A 19,365-nucleotide genomic window follows, 5' to 3' on the forward strand; every position below is an offset into this window, starting at 1 on the left:
GAGATTAAAAAGCAAAGTTATAGACAGATGTCTGAAGATGAGCCAGCAGCGTGCTCGGGTGGCCAAGAAGGCCAACAGCATCCTGGCCTGGATCAGCAATAGTGTGGCCAGCAGGAGCAGGGAAGTGATTGAGCCCCTGTGCTGGGCACTGGTGAGGCTGCACCTCAAATTCTGGCTTCAGTTTTGGGCCTCTCAGTCCAACAAGGATGTTGAGGGACTGGAGCAGGTCCAGGGAAGGGCAATAAAGCTGGAGAAGGGTCTGGAGAACAGGGCTGGGGAGGAGGAGCTGAGGGAGCTGGGTTTGTTCAGCCTGGAGAAGAGGAGGCTGAGGGAGACTTCATTGCTCTCTACAGCTCCCTGGAAGGAGGCTGCAGTGTGATGGGGCTTGGTCTCTTCTCCCTAGCAACAGATGACAGAATGAGAAGAGGTGGCATGTGAAGTACCGGCACAGATTGCCCACGGAGGCTGTGGAACCATCATGCTTCATGGACAGTGCACTGTGCAACTGACCTGGCTTTGAATTTAGCCTTCTTTTTATAAGGAGGTTGAACTAAGTGACCCTCAGATGCTCCTCCAAGTTTATTTATACTTTCTGTGAATCTGTTGTTCTAAGAATGCCAGTAACCAATGGGGGACAATAAATCTCTTAATAAGCAGCTTTGCAGCTGAAGAGTCTTGCACTGAATTCCCGTGGAAACTTCAGTGTTTCAGGTTCCAGTCCGTACTTCAGACTCCCATGACACTCACAAAACCATGGCTCAGCTAACATTTGAACAGAGATTCCATAGGTAAAAACGATGGAAACTTTCCCTCAGTGCCTAGAAGTCTACAACTGTCTGGTGCAAATCTGCTTCTGACACTTGTGAGCTGCTGAGTGCTGACAGCGAGATCCATCCTGTTTAACTCTTCCATGTGGGACTGGCTAACAAGCTTAGGTTTCTACATGAATATGGGAGAGCAACCCATGGACTCCTACCACATGGAAGTGCATGGCAGACATTTCGGTGCTGAACTGTTTTGCAGATACAGATGTTGGGTAAAAGACTCTCAGCCTGTAAGAAAATGATGAAATCAGGAGGCTATGCAATTTCCATGGATACATCTACCTTAAACAATTTCCACTTAGTGTGAGCAGTTCAACAGAGAAAGAAAAGAAGGACAAGATGAGGGAAGACCTCATTGCTCTCTATAACTGCCTGAAAGGAGGTTGCAGTGTGGTGGGGTTGGTCTCTTCTCCCTAGCATCAGATGAAAGAATCAGAAAAGGGTAATTGGCCATTGGAATGTGCTGCCCAGGGAGGTGGTGGAGTCCCCATCCCTGGAGGTGTTCCAAAAGGCCTGGATGTGGCACTTGGAGCCATGGTTTGGTTGTCAGGAGGTGTTAGGTATTAGGTAATAGGCTGGACTTGATGATCTCGGAGGTCTTTTCCAACCTGGTTGATTCTATGATTCTATAAATCTAAGGGGAGGAAATGGCCTGAAATTGTGCCAGAGAAGGATTAAGTTGGAGATGAGGAACAATTTCTTTGCTGCAAGAGTGGTCAGGGATTGGCACAGGCTGCCCAGGGAGGTGGTGGAGTCCCCATCCTTGGCGGTGTTCAAGAAAGCTGTGGCCGTGGCACATGGGGACAGGGTTTGATGGCCATGGTGGTGTTGGGTTGACAGTTGAACTGGATGGTCTTAGAGGTCTTTTCCAACTAAAGGAATTCTATGATTCTGATAACTCTGTACTTCAGGACACTCATCTTGACTGGAAGAATGTCAGCTTCGAGTTCCTGGGTGAATGACACCTTCTTTATGCAAAACAAAGTAGCCTTAAAAGAAGAGGCTGAAGCACCTTTTAACACACCACACTCAACAGCTTCTGAGCTAGAGGTGATGTTGTAGGAGAAACAGGAAACTGTATCCCTGTTCCCACGTGCTGGAATGGCAGGAAGCATCCCACCACCCTCTCTGGGCAGGTTCACAGCAACTATTGTGAGGAGTGGGGAATCATCTAAGACAAGGCTCTTCTCAGCAGTTCCCAGGGGCAGGAGAAGAGGTAAATGGAATAAATTTGAACACAAGAAGTTCCATCTAAACATGAGAAGGAACTTCTTTACTTTGAGGATGACAGAGCACTGGAGCAGGCTGCCCAGAGAGGTTGTGGAGACTTTCAAGGCTCATCTGGATGTGTGATCTGCTTTAGGTGATCCTACTCCGGCAGCAGGGTTGGACTCAATGATCTTCAGAGGTCACTTCCAACCCCTCCTGTTCTGTGAGCCTGTGAAGGGCAGGCAATGCTGGAGCACAACCATGACTAAGGCCTCTGGAGTGCTGCACCCTGCTTGGATAGGCATGGATGTGGGAATTCTCCCTGGAGCCTTCCTGAAACAAAAAGGTGCTGTCAGCTGGACCCAAAGTGCTGAGCTTCAAGGGCTTTATTGTATAAAAGCTTACTTTTAACATGTTCCATCTGAAAGGATAATTAGTGACTGCAGTATTCATTGTGTGTGAGATTCTAGCTGGAAGAAAACTCGAGGGCTTTGGGAAATGCCAGCTCTGGGAAATTATAACCAACATGACAGTTAAAGGGAAGAAAAACCCCAAAGAAAATCACATAGTTCTGTGTGTTTGATTCCAGGGTTTTTTTCCCAGGAATATCTGCATTAAAAATTAGACCTCCCCCTCCCAAATACTACAATTAAGAAGAATTTGCCATTTGGCTTTTCTTCTTGGAATGCTGTAAAAGCACCTACACCTTGAGTTTCTCATCTGGCATGATCCCTGCAGCAGAGCTTTCTTACACAAAGGGACTAAATTAATTCTTGTTACGAAGTTTTGTGAAACTCCTGTTGTGTATTTGAGAGGACAGATTGTTCTAGAAGTCTGAAGCTTCTTAGGATTCATCATCCTGCTATGGGAATGTCAAATGTGCTGTTGCTAAAAAGCAGCAGGAATTCAGTCAGAGTGCTCACTTTGGAGATGCAGAATGGAAGAGGAAGCTTTTGAGTAACTATTTCAAAGTGAGTTTGAAACCCAGAGGTCAGTGCTCAGAGCATCTACAGTTATGGGGAAAGGCTGAGAGACCTGGGGCTGTTTGGTCTGGAGAGGAAAAGACTGAGAGGGGATCTGATCAATGTCTATAAATATGTGAAGGCTGGGGGTCAGGAAGGGAGGGACAGAGAGAGCCTCTGCTCACTTGTGCCCTGTGACAGGACAAGGGGCAATGGATGGAAACTAGAGCCCAGGAAGTTCCACCTCAACATGAAGAATTTCTTTACTGTAAGGGTCATGGTAAATTAAACCATGGATTAGTCACCCAGTGCCCATTCTCTAAATCTGCAAGTTTTGAGATGAAACCATCATGGATTAAATATTTCAAGAGGGCAAAAAGACAGTGAAAACAGGCTGTGAGGTGTCAGTGACACTGATCTGGTATCTTTGGAAGTCCCTTCCAACACAAACCATTCCATGAGTCTATGACTCCATCCTCTTACTTTGCTTTGCCATTAATAAGTCAAAAAATATTTTCATTTATTTCATTTCATAGAATCACAGAATAATAGAATGATAGAGTCATAGAATCAGAGTCATAGAATCACAGAATCACAGAATCACAGAATAATAGAATCAGAGTCATAGAATCATAGAATTATAGATTCATGGAGTCATGGAGTCATAGTCATAGAATCCTAGAATCCTATAATCACATAGAATCATAGAGTCATAGAATCACAGAATCATGGAGTCATAGAATCATGGAGTCATAGAATCATAGAGTCATAGAATCATAGAGTCATAGTCATAGAATCCTAGAATCCTATAATCACATAGAATCATAGAGTCATAGAATCACAGAATCATGGAGTCATAGAATCACAGAGTCATAGAATCATAGAATAATAGAATCACAGAATGAGAATCATAGAATCAGAATCATAGAATCACAGAATCACAGAATCACAGAATCATAGAATGGAAGGTGTTGAAAGGGACCACCTGAAGGTCATTGTCACCAGCTCCCCTTCATTCTACACCTAGCACTTTGAAAATTGGGGCCCTGGGTAGAATGGATTTGTTTCAGTGTTGAAAGCACAAAACCAAATTAAGCTAAGAGACTAGCAGCCACATTTACATAGTAGATAAACTAAATGGAGCTAGCCAAGAGAAATACCAGATCTTGGCCCTGGGATGTGGAATCTTTGTGGTGTCACTGTGGTAAAGAGCTCAGAATACAGAGGGAAAGGGAACAGAGAGCCAAAAAGTTCCTTAATGAAGCATATTCAGGCAAGCCCCACATTTCCCATAAAAGCTGAACCTTTTTCCAGTTACTCTGTCCTGAAATATGTTGCTGTGCAAGGATCTCTTTCAGCTGAGCTACTCAGGTCTCCCTGTGGTGGTTTTTTTTTTCACAAGAGGGCAAAGATGTGCAGAAAGCAAACTGCCAGAACTTTATATCTGGGCTTTTAGAAGAGGCTCTCCTCTTCCTAAACGCTATATAACCAAGGGCTCAGGTGATATTTGCATTTCCCACATTAAGGCAGCTCAACTCTTTTCTTTGAAAGGATATCTCCTAATCCAACCTGAAAGCTGCCCAGATGAAGTCCTTATACTTTAGCTGCCTGCAGAGGCACAGAAATGCCTCTAAATAAGAGATGCAGCTCCTCCCTTGAGAGTTCTAGGAAGGAAATTCTAAGGTTCTAGGAGAGGTGCAGGGTTACTGCTCCTAAATCTCTTGGGGGTTGGGGTTTTTTGGGTTTGTTTATTGTTTGGGGTTTAGGAGTGGGTTGGGTTTGTTTGGTCTTGGGTTTGTTTGGTTTGCTGTTTGTTTTCTGGTTGGTTTTGGTTGGTTGGGTTTTGGTTTGTTTCTTTGGTCATTTTTGTTTCTTTCTTTGGTTCGCTTTTTTTCTTTCTTTGTCTGTTTCCTTGGGTTTGTTTTCCCCAGGAATGATGTTGAGTAAAATGTGTCCATGCAAGCAGGGTCTGGAACATCTGTGCTGGCCTCTTTGATCTCTCTGTACTCTCCCTTTGGGCTAGCCTGAAGGGTTCACTCATCTGCTTTATTTTAGACTCTTTAGTCCTGCTGACCTTTTGTGGTTCCTTTTTGAAGGAATCAGGGAACTGTTTGGAATTAGAGGGTTTGTCTATCTGACTCTGAACAAAACTTACAGCTTCCTACTCTCTGTTTTGAGAAGCAATGTGCAAAAGAGGGGAAGATCATCACTACATGCAAGTCTTCAGAGGTGGAGGAGGAAAATTGAAACCTGAGTAAATGTAAACACCGAAGTGGTCTGCATGGCTGTGGGGAGTGAACAGTAGAGTGTGTGGTGAAGGGTACATAAAGGGGTGTGTGGGGGGGAACTTTTTACAAGGGCTTGTAGTGACAGGACAAGGTGGAATGGATTGAAGCTGAAAGAGGGAAGATCCAGACTGGAGATTAGAAAGAAATTCTGTACATTGGAACAGGTTGTTCAGGGAGGTTGTGTATGTCCCCTCCCTGGAGGTGTTCAAGGCCAGGCTGGATGAGGCCTTGAGCAACTTGGGGTGGTGGGAGGTGTCCCTGCCCATGGCAGGGGGTTGGAAGTGAATGATCTTGGAGGTGCCTTCCAACCCAAACTATTTATGATTCTCTGATTGATTCTCTGATTCTGTGATTCTATGATTCCATGATGCTATGATTCCTTGATGCTATGATTCCATGATTCCATAATTCTATTTCAGGTTTTGAGGCATTGCATTTTCTCTAGTCATCAGGGATGGAGTTTAAGAGCATGTTTCTCATAAACTGCTTGTCCTTTGGAGCAAGACCCCTAGCACTTTAATGAAGGAGTAACTACATTCAACACACTGTAGTGCAGCCTTTGCTAAAGAGCAATCCACAGGGCTGGTGAATTCTCTCTGCTTGCAGTATGCTCCTGGGTTTGCTGGTGATGAACTAGACACATGCTTGATGGTTAACAGATCTTGCTTTGTATTAAATCTGAGACACATGGCAGCCATTATTGAAAGCAAGCAATGCATCTTTTTTTCCCAACTGTCAGCAGCTTTGATGCTGAAACAGAACAACAGCTCTTACAGCATTCCCAGTTGTCCATATCTCCTCCCAGTGGGCCTTTCTAGTCTATATTTTTATCCCTTCTAGTCCCTCTCAAGCTTGTTGGCTGTTCTAGTCTCAAGCATGTACATCACTCTCTCAAAGGAGATGTTACCATCCTCTGCAGTTCTTAGTGTTCCTCACTGATCCTTCTGGAAAACAGATTCTCCTATTTACTAACTTGGACTGCCAGGAGACCTATGGAGCAAAAACCCTGCAATAGCCCGAGAGACCTTCCTCAAACTGGAAGACTCTCAATGGTATCTTTTAAAAGGTCTCAAAAAATCACCATATTTTTTACTGCAATATTTATTCCACTTCCTTTCACTGTCATGCAAATGCCTTGCATGCTGATATGTTTTGGGGAGATTGGTTATGTTCTCAGGAGGAGCTTTTGCTTCAGTGGTCACAGGATGGTTTTGGTTGGAATAGACTCCTAAGATCATTGAGTCCAACCATCAACCCAACACCACTATGGCCACTAAACCATGTCCCCAGGTGCCATGGCCACAGGTTTCTTGAACGCCTCCAGGGATGGGGACTCCACCACCAACCTGGGCAGCCTGTTCCAGTGCTTGACCACTCTTGCAGCAAAGAAATTTGCCTTTGATTGCTTAGCTTCAGAAGTTCAAAGTGACCTCACAAACACAAGATTCTTAGCCATCTCTTACTGAAAATGAGGCCCTGGGAAAAGTCTCAGGTTGGATGCTTGAAGCAAAAAGCTTCTCAAGCCATTAGTCATTTTTGGAAATCATGGCTGTGGCCTTTTATTAGTCTGTAAAACTTTATCAGCATATATTGCACCCTTTAAAGACTAAATAGTGACTCTGGATGATGGAGGACTGAACAAAACCAATGCATGCTGGAGACTACATGGGCAGTCTGGAAGGTTTCATGGAAAGCAGCCCTCTCTGCAAAGCCTGCTTGGGCACCCAAGCAAGCACTTGTTCCTGAAGAGATCTTTCCAGAGTTTTGGAGTGCATGTGAGAACAGAGCCATCACACACTTTATTCCTGGGTTTTGAAAGAAAATTCAGGTTACTGAGAAAGTCCTAGCACATGTTTTGGCTGTTTTCTTCTCCTGGTGAAGAACTGCTCCTTGGAATGTGATGGCAGCATATGTTTGATAAGGTTCAAATGCCTGTCCTCCAAATCCACAGACAGTAGACTGACTACACAAACAGTCCCACTGCTTGTCCCCAAGGTAAGCAGCAAGTCCCTCTGCCAGTGACTTCTCTGACTATACAGTGAACATCTGTACACAATCAGCAGGTTAAAGGGCAACTTCAGCCCCCCACGAGGCATAAGATAAATCAGTCTTGATTATTGTTGAATATAAAGCATCTGGTGTGTCATAACAGATGTCCAACACCTGGACCCATTATTTTGAAACCTTTAGTATAATGTTTGTGAAGGTCTTGGCTTCTCTTTTAATGGTGACCAGACCTCAGTGTCTCTATATCCTCTCTACTCACACTGTACACACTCTACATCCTCTCTACAGACTGCTGCACAAATACAAGCCGGCTTTGCTTTTGCAAGAATCATAGATGCACTTCTTTTGGTGAAGCCTGCTTAAATCAAAGAATCAAAGAGCCAAAGAACCAGGGAACCAAAGAATCAGAGAACCAAAGAATCAGAGAACCAAAGAATCAGAGAACCAAAGAGTCAAAGAATCAAAGAATTAGGGAATCAAAGAATCAGAGAATCAAAGGATCAAAGAATCAGAGAATCAGAGAATAAGATAATCAAAGCATCAGAGAATCAAAGGATCAAAGAATCAGATATCAGAGAACCAAAGCATCAGAGAATCAAAGAATCAACCATAGAATCATAGAACTGTTTGGGTTGGAAAAGCCCTCCAAGATCGTTGAGTCCAACCATCAGCCTAACAGCACCATGGCCCCAAGTGCCATGTCCACATCTCACAACCAACCACACAACTATTTTAACCTTCATACAGTGGTGCTTTGGCCTCTCCTCCTCTGTCTTCTGCAGACTTCAGTTGTTAAACCTCCTCTTGATTACTGTATGATATTGACTTGTGCTGTGGGAGGTCAAAGGAAATGTTTTGGGGCTCGGGCATTTAAAGTCAGGCTCATGATGCAAAGGTTAATATGTTACATCTATTTTTTGTGCTTATAATTCACACATCTGCTAGAACCTTTATGTTTAGATATTGATGTAAATGAATTTCATTTTTTCAGGTTTTCAGCTTATCATATATGAAGGAGTTCATTTTATACCTGGCCCATAAGAAAGCCCTAACTGTCTTTAGCTGGGGTCTGGAGTTCCAGGAGGATGAAACACTTCAGTGTTTGGTTTTAAGCACATATTTAAGCTACTGGTGGCAAAGATCTATTTTTGTCCTCCAGAAAAAAAACCAACCCAAACCAATAAGTAGTACAAACAAATCCTTAGGGGGGAGAAAAAAAGACATGACATATACAACATTAACTTTTCTCAAGTCAGTGGAAGCTGCCTTCTTTAATTGTTTCTTTCTTTGACATTTTAATTATTTATCTTTTTTGTCTACTGCATGGAATCATAAATTCATAACACCACAGAATCACCTGTTTGGATAAGACCTTGAGATCACTGAGTCCAAGCATAGCCTAACATCTCCCTGTACATGACTGTTAGACTTTACAAGCTTCAGACATTCTTAGTTCAGGAAGCAAAGTGTCAATCATGATGAAATAATTTCTTAGAGGTCTTATTGGACAAATAAATGAGACAAAACTAACTTAAATAATCATAGAATTATAGAATGGTCTGGGTTGGAAGGGACCTCCAAAGCTCATCCAGTCCAACCCCCCTGCAGTCAGCAGGGACATCCTCCAGTAGATCAGGTTGCCCAGAGCCCTGTCCAGTCTGACCTGGAATATCTCCAGGAATGGGATCTCAACTACCTCCCTTGGCAATCACTTCCAGCGCTGCACCAACTTCATGGCACAGAACTTGTTCCTCACATCCAATCTAAATCTACTCTTCTCTAATTCTAAACCACTGGCCCTCATCCTATCACTGCAGCCCTTTGGAAACAGTCCCTGTGCAGCCTTTTTGTAGCCTCCTTCAGGTACTGGAAGGCTGCTTTAAGGTCTCCCTGGAGCCTTCTCTTCTCCAGGTGGAACAACCCCAGCTCCTTCAGCCTGGCCTGGGTAGGAGAGGTTAAAATGAAATAAACAAATTTTAAACCTAAGGTAAACTCGTGAAAAGTAACAGGAGAGTTGTGTTTTCAGTGCTCTTTTTAGCTTTTCCCTTAAAAAACTTACACCCATGTTCTGGATTTGAAAGTGGTTAGTTTTCTTGATATGAAATTGTTATTTTTTTAAGCTTGGACTGAAAATTCAAACAGAGCTCCTAAAAAATACTTAATGTGAGAAATATGCATCTATGCGTTGGATAGCAAGCTGGCTGGAGAGCTCACTGATAAACCAACATAGCCAGCAGGTCAAGGGAGGTGATTCTCCCCCTCTCCTCTGCTCTGGTGAGATCCCACCTCTCTGATCTGGTGAGAGCACACCTAGGGTACTGCATCCAGTTGTGGAGCCCCTGTTACAGTAAGGATCTGGAGGTGCTGGAAGGTGTCCAGAGAAGGGCCACAAGGATGAGCAAAGGGCTGGAGCTGCTCTGCTATGAGGACAGTCTGAGGGAGTTGCAGCTGTTCAGTCTGGAGAGGAGAAGGCTCCAAGGAGACCTAATTGTGGCCTTCCAGGATCTGCAGGGGGCTACAAGAAAGCTGCGGAGGAACTTTTGAGGCTGCCAGGGATTGATAGGACTGGGGGGAATGGAGCAAAACTAGAAGCGAGTAGATTGAGATTGGATGTGAGGAAGAAGTTGTTCCCCATGAGGGTGGTGAGAGACTGGCACAGGTTGCCCAGGGAGGTGGTGGAAGCCTGGAGTTGTTTGCAGCCAGGCTGGATGTGGCTGTGAGCAACCTGCTGTAGTGTGAGGTGTCCCTGGCCATGGCAGGGGGGTTGGAACTGGCTGATCCTTGAGGTCCCTTCCAACCCTAACAATTCTATGATTCTATGATTCTATAACTAGTTGGTGCCTTGATAATTAAAACCAGACCTCACTGTAGGAGGCACTGGAAACTATGATAACTTAGCAGAAATATATGCAAATATCTCTCTGAACAAACAAAACAAAAACAACCAAAAAAGGGAAAAGATAAGCTTTAATCTTCCAAGAAATGAAAATTCCCTTTATTACAAAAATTCTTAGCAAATGCTTTTGCTGTCCTTCTCCTCCTCCTCCTCCTTCTCAAGAATTATGTCTTTATGGCATGGCTGCATCTGCATCTGATAAAAATCCAATCAGATGTTTCCGTAGAGACGGATGGCACTGGTTTCAAGACTCTGTGGCCACTTGTGGGTATTTATGAGGATGAATAACGATGCACACGAGCTCTGCATGTAAATTATCTCCTGGCAAGACCCCTGGCCCAAAGGTACGTTTTTGTCTTACCTGTTTCATCTAGACCCCTTGCTAAAAGGTACAAAACGATCTCACGCCTTCAGCTCTGCGGCTGCTTGATATTCAAGTCAGGATTCGCTGCCTTTTCCTCTCTAGGTGCTGAGGTGCCTTAGTTATTGGAGGGGTTAAAAGCTGTAGCCAGTGATGCGTATATATTAGGTTGTATTCATAGAACACAGCTTGTAGCCTGACTCAAGCTATTACAGTCTAACAACAGTGACCAATAGCAAGAGAAGAAGATCCAAGAAAGCTGAGGTAAGCCCAGGCTCTGAAGCAATGTCAAATTAAAAACAATAGCTAACAAGGTGTGCATGGGAATACATCTGGGAATGCTAGCATGGGCTTCAAGTTTTATTATGCTATGAATTCTTAGGAGGACAGGAAGCAAACCCAGGGGTGAGCAGCCAAAGGCTGGGAATTTACAGTGAGTTCTGACTGCAGCTAGCTGCAGGAACCTGACTAACAAGGTAAATTCCTTTCTGTTTTAATTTTGTTGGAGTTATTCATCTTATTAATTTAAGGTGTTCACATTGTGCAGCTGAGTTGTTCATGCCATGAACTTTAGGTAGTAGGACTGTGAATTTAAGTTATGAATATCATGAAACTAAGCCATGAATATCATGACACTAAGCTATGAATATCATGAAACTAAGTTATTCACACAATGAACTTAAGTTATGAATATTATTACATGAAATTATTAATATAATGAACGAAGTTATTAAGGTTATTAATATGAGCTATGACTATTTATTATAAGTTATTAATATGTAACTAAGCTATTAATATGTTGCTAAGTTATTAATATAGTGACCCTAGGTTATTACTGTTATTAAATGAAATTATTGATGTTATTGATACCATAAAAGAAAATTATTAATACTCTGAACTTAAGTTACTAAGATTATAAAATGAAATTATTGATATTATTAAGTTATTAATAGATGGAAGGAAATTATTAACACATTGAACCAAAGTTACCAAGCTTATAAAATGAAATTATTGATACTGTGAATTGAAGTTGTTAATACTATCAAATGAAGTTATTAATACTCTGAACTTAAGTTACTGAGATTATAAAATGAAATGATTGATATTGTGAACTGAAGTTGTTAATACCCTGAAAGGAAATTGTTACTATGATGAACTGAAGTTACTAAGGCTATAAAATGAAATGATTGATATTGTGAACTGAAGCTGCTAATACTATAAAATGAAGTTATTAATATGAACCTGAGTTCCTAAGATTATGAATTTCAGCTGTTAATATTATGAAACTCAGTTATTAAGCTGATGAGCAAAAAGTTACTTAGGTTGTGAATCCAAGCTGCTGATGTTATGAAGATTTACAGAGGGAGAAGGTGCCACTCACCCTGTAAATTAGAGATGTTATTCCTCAGGGAGTTTTTCTTAGCCTTTTGTTTGTTTGTTCAGGGGTTTTTTTGGGGTTGTTTTGTTTTGTTTTGGGATGCTTTCACCCAGCAGTTCTTGAGGCTGGAAGATCTGTAGGATGCTGCACTTGTTATTGCCCAGAACTGTGCTGAAAACTATGAAATGCCTACCTCTGAGCTATTAACCTTCCTGGTGGATGAACTCTATCAGAGAACTGACTTTATTCTTTAAATACTTTCTATTCTTGGTTTTGGCCAAAAACTGACTTCCCAATTTTGGCCAGAAATCTCAGCCAGGAGTCTCTTGCCTCTGCAGAGCGAAATTCTTGCTAATCTTTCTCAGGAAGCAAGCAAGATAACAGATAAGCAAGATGATATTTGTGCTACACAAATATTTCCTTTTGGAATGAATTACTGAGGATTTCTATTCACCACTTAATAGTGGAGGAGGCTAAACAAAGCCAATAACTGCTCAGGTGAAACAGATAGAAGAGGCATGAGTGCCTATGATGCCTATGATTTGGTTAGGTCTTATTTTTGGTACTATTTAAAAGCAGACATTTGGGTTGATTTATTTGATTATTTTTTTTCTTTGCTTTCAGAGAAAGAAATTAATAAATTTGGCTACGAGAGGGTGAATGAGAGAGGGGAATGGATTACTCAAACATATTCCCTCCAAGCTCTTTAAGAACATGCCCAACAAACAGCTGTTAAAACACTCTTTGATCCCTCACTCTTCTGTGATGAGAAAAGACCCTGGAAAATCTGATCCAGATGCCATTAGAATTTCAGAGAGAGGAAAACCAGAAAAGAGGGGATGATTGATTTGAGGAGGAGGAACACTGAGTGAAACAGCATTTATATCACCATGATAGCTTTACTGAACTTAGGACCTTATACAAAGTAGTTTGTAGCTCTTGGTTGGAAAGCATAAACAAGTTTATAAGTAGCATGGATTTAACGACAGAAAGTTGGTCCAGGTTTTGAGGTTGTTTAGCTTGAACATCAGTTAAACTTGTGGCTAATGTTGAATCAGGAGAATATTATCCAGCATATAGCAAGCATAAAGCTTTTTGCGTTACTGTTCAGTTTTTCCTTACCATTCAGTACCACAGAAGGCAGAATGTGGCTGCTCAGGAAGGAAATGTTTGCTGTGCAATACTGCTCTGTTGTGCAGCGCTGCTTCCTTAACCTAACGTGCTGTTGGAGTTGTTCTCTTGAGAGACAGCTAATTGTTTTTCTCCCTTTCCAAGGCACACAATGGCCCTAAAAGTCTGTACAAGCCTTTTGCTCTTATTCTTGGTCGGTTCTGTGTGGACCCGAACTGTGAGACAAGTCTATGATGAGCTGGATCCTGAGCACTGGTCTCACTACACCTCTGAGTGTCCCCGAGAGTGCTTTTGTCCTCCTAGTTTCCCCAATGCCTTATACTGTGACAACAAAGGACTTAAGGAAATACCTCCAATCCCAGCAAGAATTTGGTACCTTTATCTTCAAAACAATCTAATTGAAACCCTTTCAGAGAAGCCTTTTGTGAATGCCACTCATCTGAGATGGATAAATCTGAACAAGAATAAGATCACCAACGGTGGGATTGAGAGTGGTGCGCTGAGCAAGCTGAAAAGGCTGCTTTACTTATTCCTTGAAGATAATGAATTGGAAGAGGTACCTGCCCCACTACCAGTGGGCCTGGAGCAGCTAAGGCTGGCTAGAAACAAAATCTCCAGAATCCCAGAAGGAGTCTTCAGCAGCTTGGAGAACCTCACCATGTTAGATCTGCACCAGAACAGCTTGTTGGACAGCGCTCTGCAAAGCGACACCTTCCAAGGACTCAACAATCTGATGCAACTCAACATAGCAAAGAATTCCCTCAAGAAAATGCCTCTGAGCATCCCAGCAAACACGCTGCAGCTGTTTCTGGACAACAACTCCATCGAAGTGATACCAGAGAACTACTTCAGCACCATACCCAAAGTGACTTTCCTGCGGCTGAACTACAACAAATTGTCTGACGATGGCATTCCCCCAAGTGGGTTTAACGTTTCATCTATTCTAGACCTACAGCTGTCTCACAACCAGCTCACCAAAATTCCACCCATCAACGCTCATCTTGAGCACCTTCACCTTGATCACAACAAAATCAAAAGTAAGTGGGTGCTGTCAATGTGGATTCCTACCAAGATATAATGATTTATTTCATTGTCTATTTATCTCCCCCCAAACCCCCAAAAATTCTCTTTGCAATAGAGTGAAAACATGCTGGAGATTATAGGGAGGTGAGCCAGAAGGCCTCCCACAGGCCAGTTTTTAAGTCAGGTTTAATATATGACAAGCTAATATGTGCATGGGAGGGACACCACATGTGAAATATCTTCCCATGCAAACAGAAAACAAAACCAAACCACTTTGGAAGCAGTTATGAAATGTGAGTGGACTGAGGAGAATTTTGTGCATTCACATTGTGCTAGATACATGCCAGGAACCATTTCTATTTTGGGGGGGGTGGGGGGTGGTGGTGGAACAAATTAAGTTTCCCACAGAAAGGGTAGGAGGAAATAAGCAAGAAACTCCAATAACAAGCTGTATGCAACAAGCTGGGATCACAGAATCACAGAATGCTGAGGGTTGGAAGGGACCTCTGGAGATCATGGAGATATTCAGCCCACATCTGTATGATTTGGATTCTCATAACCCCCTGAGCAATTTAAGGACTAAACTCAGAGAACTGCTCTCCACTCAGTCCTTCTATCTCTCTGCCCAACTAATTTATCTAAGGAGGAGCTTTGGATGAGGCAGGCTTAAAATAGACTAAAATGTTGTCTGTACTCAGCACAGTCTAGTTCAAATATGACTCATTAGAATTGTGAATATTTAACATTTCAGGCTTTGAATATCCTCCCCAACTTTGGTTTGCTGGGCTCAAAATCATAGAATCACAGAACCATAGAATCACAGAACCATAGAATCACAGAATCATAGAATGATAGAAGCATAGAATCATACAATTGTCTGTGTTGGCAAAACCCTCTAAGATCATTGAGTACAACCAGCAACCCAACACTACCGTGGCCATCAAATCATGTCCCCAAGTGCAATGGTGCCACTTGGGTTTGATCATAGAATCAACTAGGTGGAAAAGACCTCAGAGATCATCAAGTCCAAACTATTACCTAATACCTAACAAATCTCCTCATGGACTTTACAATACCTAAGATTTGCCCTTCTAAGACTTAGCTCCTCCAATGTCTTCTAACATTTTCCACTTTACATAAATGAGAGAAAACTTTGCAGCCAAGGCAAGAGAAGCCGTTTGTTATGTCATAGTTGTGCTTCTAGCACTGCTTCCAGACTCATCCAGGTGTAACATGGATGTGGTGGTTAGGGACACTGGGTGAAGTATCTGCTCAGCAGTCCTCAAATCCTTTGTTTCATGCCAAAAGCCAACATTAAAGTCAGGGCTTTCCATTCATCTCTGCACAGAAGGTAACCAAATCTCTACATTTGCCTTGCTGTCAGAATGATTTAGTTAAATAAATGACTCCTTACTCTTGTGTTGTGTTCACAGATCCACTAATAATAATGCTTTGTTTGGCCTCTGAGCGAATCAAGGACATAGCAAAGGAAGATGCTTATTAATAATTTAGGTTAATTGACTGCCTTTGGCACAACAAGTATATGAAAACTTGTAAGGAAACCTCAATTTGTTAGAGCTGGCTCCTATTTAAGTGGCTTAGGAGAAGTCTAACAGTTAATTAGAGTGAGGTGTTGCTATTGAACAGATTTCATTGCCCCCTGGTTAGAAAGGGATTTATTTGCATTGCTTCCCTGCAGGGCCTCAGGTGAAGGCTTTATCTCTTGTCCTTTTAAGTGGACACTATGTTGGAATGCAACCTATCCAGTTTAAGAAGGGTTTTGTGTGTAGGTAGTACTTAAAGAGCTGTCAAAATTTGTTATGTTATAGTCATTCTCCTTCTCTTCTCTTCTCTTCTCTTCTCTTCTCTTCTCTTCTCTTCTCTTCTCTTCTCTTCTCTTCTCTTCTCTTCTCTCCTCTTCTCTCCTCTTCTCTCCTCTTCTCTCCTCTTCTCTTCTCTTCTCTTCTCTTCTCTTCTCTTCTCTTCTCTTCTCTTCTCTTCTCTTCTCTTCTCTTCTCTTCTCTTCTCTTCTCTTCTCTTCTCTTCCCTTCTCTTCCCTTCTCTTCTCTTCCCTTCTCTTCCCTTCTCTTCTCTTTTCTCTTCTCTTCTCTTCTCTTCTCCCTAAATAATATGTTGATATATTCTTATTAATTAATTCATATTCATAAGACTACAAGAATATAAGGTTATAAGAAGGACACAATAATTTAAGAAAATGATATAAATGATATATATATTATATATATATTCTTTTGAATTGTATGATTTCCTTTAAGAAGGTTAAACCCAGGAAAATTGAACCTTAAGTGCATGTGCAGGCTGAAGTCCTCACTTCCAATGACAGGAGCTTCAATCACAGGGGTTTTTCCAAGAGCTTTATGTCTTAACCACTATTCAAAGTCCATGACTGATTTAAGCACAACTGAAATTAATGAATTATTTATTTTTTAATGTTTAATGTCTACCTATAAAGAAGTCCAAACCAAAGCTGACATGTTAAATAAAACTAAGGTATCATGTAAGGAACGTTCTACTACACAGCATAATTGTGGCTGAGGTTATGGATGGTGACATCAGTCCCTGCTCTGATGGGATCTCAAAGGGCCCTTAGGTTCACAACCAAGGAATGTAATTCCATCAGGCAGGAGTAATAAGATGTGGCATTCATTGTGCAGATTGGTTTTGGCTTCTTAAACTCAGGCACAGTTGATGATCAGTGACTGCTTGAAGAGAACCACTGTCAAAGATTTGAAAGCAAAGTAATTGTAGAAGCCTCTTTCAAATTTCTCCACAAAAGAGTCCTCCTGAAAGTTTACCTTTGTGTGTGGAGTACTTCTGAGATGGCCCTGCTCATCCTGCCAATCCACAGAATGACTTGAGCTGGAAGGGACCTTACATTCATCTAGTTTCAATCTCCCTGCAAGGGGCAGGAACACCTCCCACTCGCCCAGGTTGCTCAAGGTCTCCTTCAGCTCTGGTCTCCAGAGGTCCCTTCCAACCCCTACCAGTCTGAGATGCAATGAATTTCTCAGTGTTTCCAAACCACGAGATCTGCTGGAAAAGGACCAGGATTTTCTGCAGGTTTTTAGCAGTCATAAAGTCCATCAGGCAGTAATGAGAAACTCTTCTGCAGCTTTGCCCTATGGGCCCAGCCTCTCATTTTTCAGTATGACACCACTTAACCACTTTGCCTGCTGACAACAGGTGGAATTTGAATCAAACATCCTAGATGTAGTTTGGGTTAGTCTTAAAGACCACCTACACAGCTTGTGGGAAGAGATACACAACTGCAGAGGGAAAACCATCCCATCCTAAGGAGCTGTGAATCACCTTGCAGAAATGTTCATCTCTCTCCAGAGTTTACAAACAGTGTCTGCAGGGTCTGCTTGCACTGGCACTTGCTCTCTTTGTGGATCAGTTTAGGTACGTGAGTTGCAACTACGTAGATGTGGATTGTCCTACTGCTCTTGCTAAAGCATCGTATCCATGAATAGGATTGCAACAGAAAGAGGAGGGAGAAAGGTTTTGACTCCTCCGGCAGTTTGGTTAAGATTTGCTGTTCATGGGAACAGAGCAGTGAAAAACAAACCCAGACCACTTCATACCACACATCATCAGGAAATAACTTCTTCCTAGGTGGCCTGTGGTTAGATAACTGCTGCCTAACTGCTGCCTCACTCTGAAGTTGGAGTCATTAACCCAGGGAAAAGTGGTGTCCTGGGATAATTCCCAGGGCAGGGACTACAGAGATTCAGAACACACCTGAAGCCATCTTGTCCCCAAAGGACAGCAGTGCTGGCCCAAAAAGGCAAAATATTTTCTGCCACATAGTGCTGCTTCCCTTGTAAAACTTTTAAGAACTCTGAAGCTTCCTGTCCCAGAGCTTCCCACATAAAAATAAGTTGCAGCTTGTTTCTCCCAAGGATACCAAGCACTCTGCAGTAGCAATGGAAACCTCCTTGATCTGTTTTCTAGATGATTTTTTTTGTTTTTCTTCATGAACCTTTCCCACAGGAACTACCTAACCTGTTGATCTGCCCTTGCAGGTGTCAATGGGACTCAGATATGCCCAGTCTCAATTGCCCTAGCAGAAGACTATGGGTTTCATGGCAACAGTCCTCGCCTTCGATACCTTCGCCTGGATGGAAATGAAATTCAACCTCCCATCCCTCTGGACATCATGGTCTGTTTCAGATTACTCCAAGCTGTTATCATCTAAAGATCTTGCAGTGTCACCCTTGCTGTTGAGGGTGCTAAGACACAAGTTTTGCTGGACTGAAACTTGTTCTAACTCCTAAACCAAGAAGTAAAAGCTTCACTTGATTTTTTTTTTCCCCCCTCTCTTTTTTCCTTTGCTTACATCTTTCCTGCAGCTGAAGAGATCATTCTTCTTTCAGAGAAGGTTTTGGATGGACAGGAAACATTTGCTTAACACTCCACCCAAGGATTCCTAACACAAATTTATGTGTGTAAGATTCCCAAATATTCTGAAGCAGGTCCTTGTCTACTTCATCTTGCTTGTCAAATGTCTATCCTGTTAACATCATTGCTTCAGACAGATCATATGTCCTTATCTTGTTGCATTGTAACTAACATAAACAATTCTGGGTGCACTTAGTTAAATATATATGCTAGAAAAATCCTGAGTTGCATGAGTGCTAGTTAGTAGAACTGCTGCTGCCCCTTCAAGACAGCAACTAATGGTGAGCGACCACTCAACAGGGAAATAAGATTCCCAGAGGGTTGGGAGGGAAAAGGCCCTCAAAGGTCATCTTGACCAACCCCCCAGAAGTCAGCAGAGACATCTCCAGCTAGATCAGGCTGCCCAGGGCCACATGGAGTCTGATCTTGAATGTCTCCAGGGATGGGGACTTAACCACATCTCTGGGCGACCACTCTCATTGTGCAGAACTTCCTCCTGATGTCCAACCTAAATCTCCCCTGCTCTAGCTTCAAACCCTTGCCCCTCCTCCTATCACTCCAAGATCTTCTAAACAGCCACTTCTCAGCCTTCCTCTAGGTCCCCTTCACATACTGAAATGCAGTTCTGGGGTCTCCCTAAAGCCTTGTCTTCTCCAGGCTGAACAGCCCCAGCTGTCTCAGCCTGGGAGGTGTCCCTGCCCATTGAAGGGGGATTTGAACCAGATGATCTACAAGGTCCCTTCCAACCCAAACCATTCTATGAATATATGAATCTACAGAGAAACAAAACCCAGAAGAGCAAGGTTGCATATTTCACAGCCTAGGTACTTCACAAAAACTAGAATGCCTGATTAACAGAATGGT

The 19,365-nt window shown here is 42.5% G+C and overlaps 1 protein-coding gene across 1 annotated transcript; it reads left to right on the plus strand.

Moving 5' to 3' along the window:
- The first annotated feature begins 13,202 nt into the window (after positions 1–13,202).
- On the plus strand, positions 13,203–18,803 carry KERA (keratocan). The gene is made up of 2 exons (XM_009905991.2): positions 13,203–14,093; positions 18,126–18,803. The coding sequence occupies exons 1-2, from the start codon at positions 13,208–13,210 to the stop codon at positions 18,296–18,298; spliced, it is 1,059 nt and encodes a 352-aa protein (XP_009904293.2). The 5' UTR covers positions 13,203–13,207; the 3' UTR covers positions 18,299–18,803.
- Positions 18,804–19,365: the final 562 nt, after the last annotated feature.

Source organism: Dryobates pubescens, chromosome 15 (genome assembly GCF_014839835.1).
Source record: "Dryobates pubescens isolate bDryPub1 chromosome 15, bDryPub1.pri, whole genome shotgun sequence".
Taxonomy (NCBI): domain Eukaryota; kingdom Metazoa; phylum Chordata; class Aves; order Piciformes; family Picidae; genus Dryobates; species Dryobates pubescens.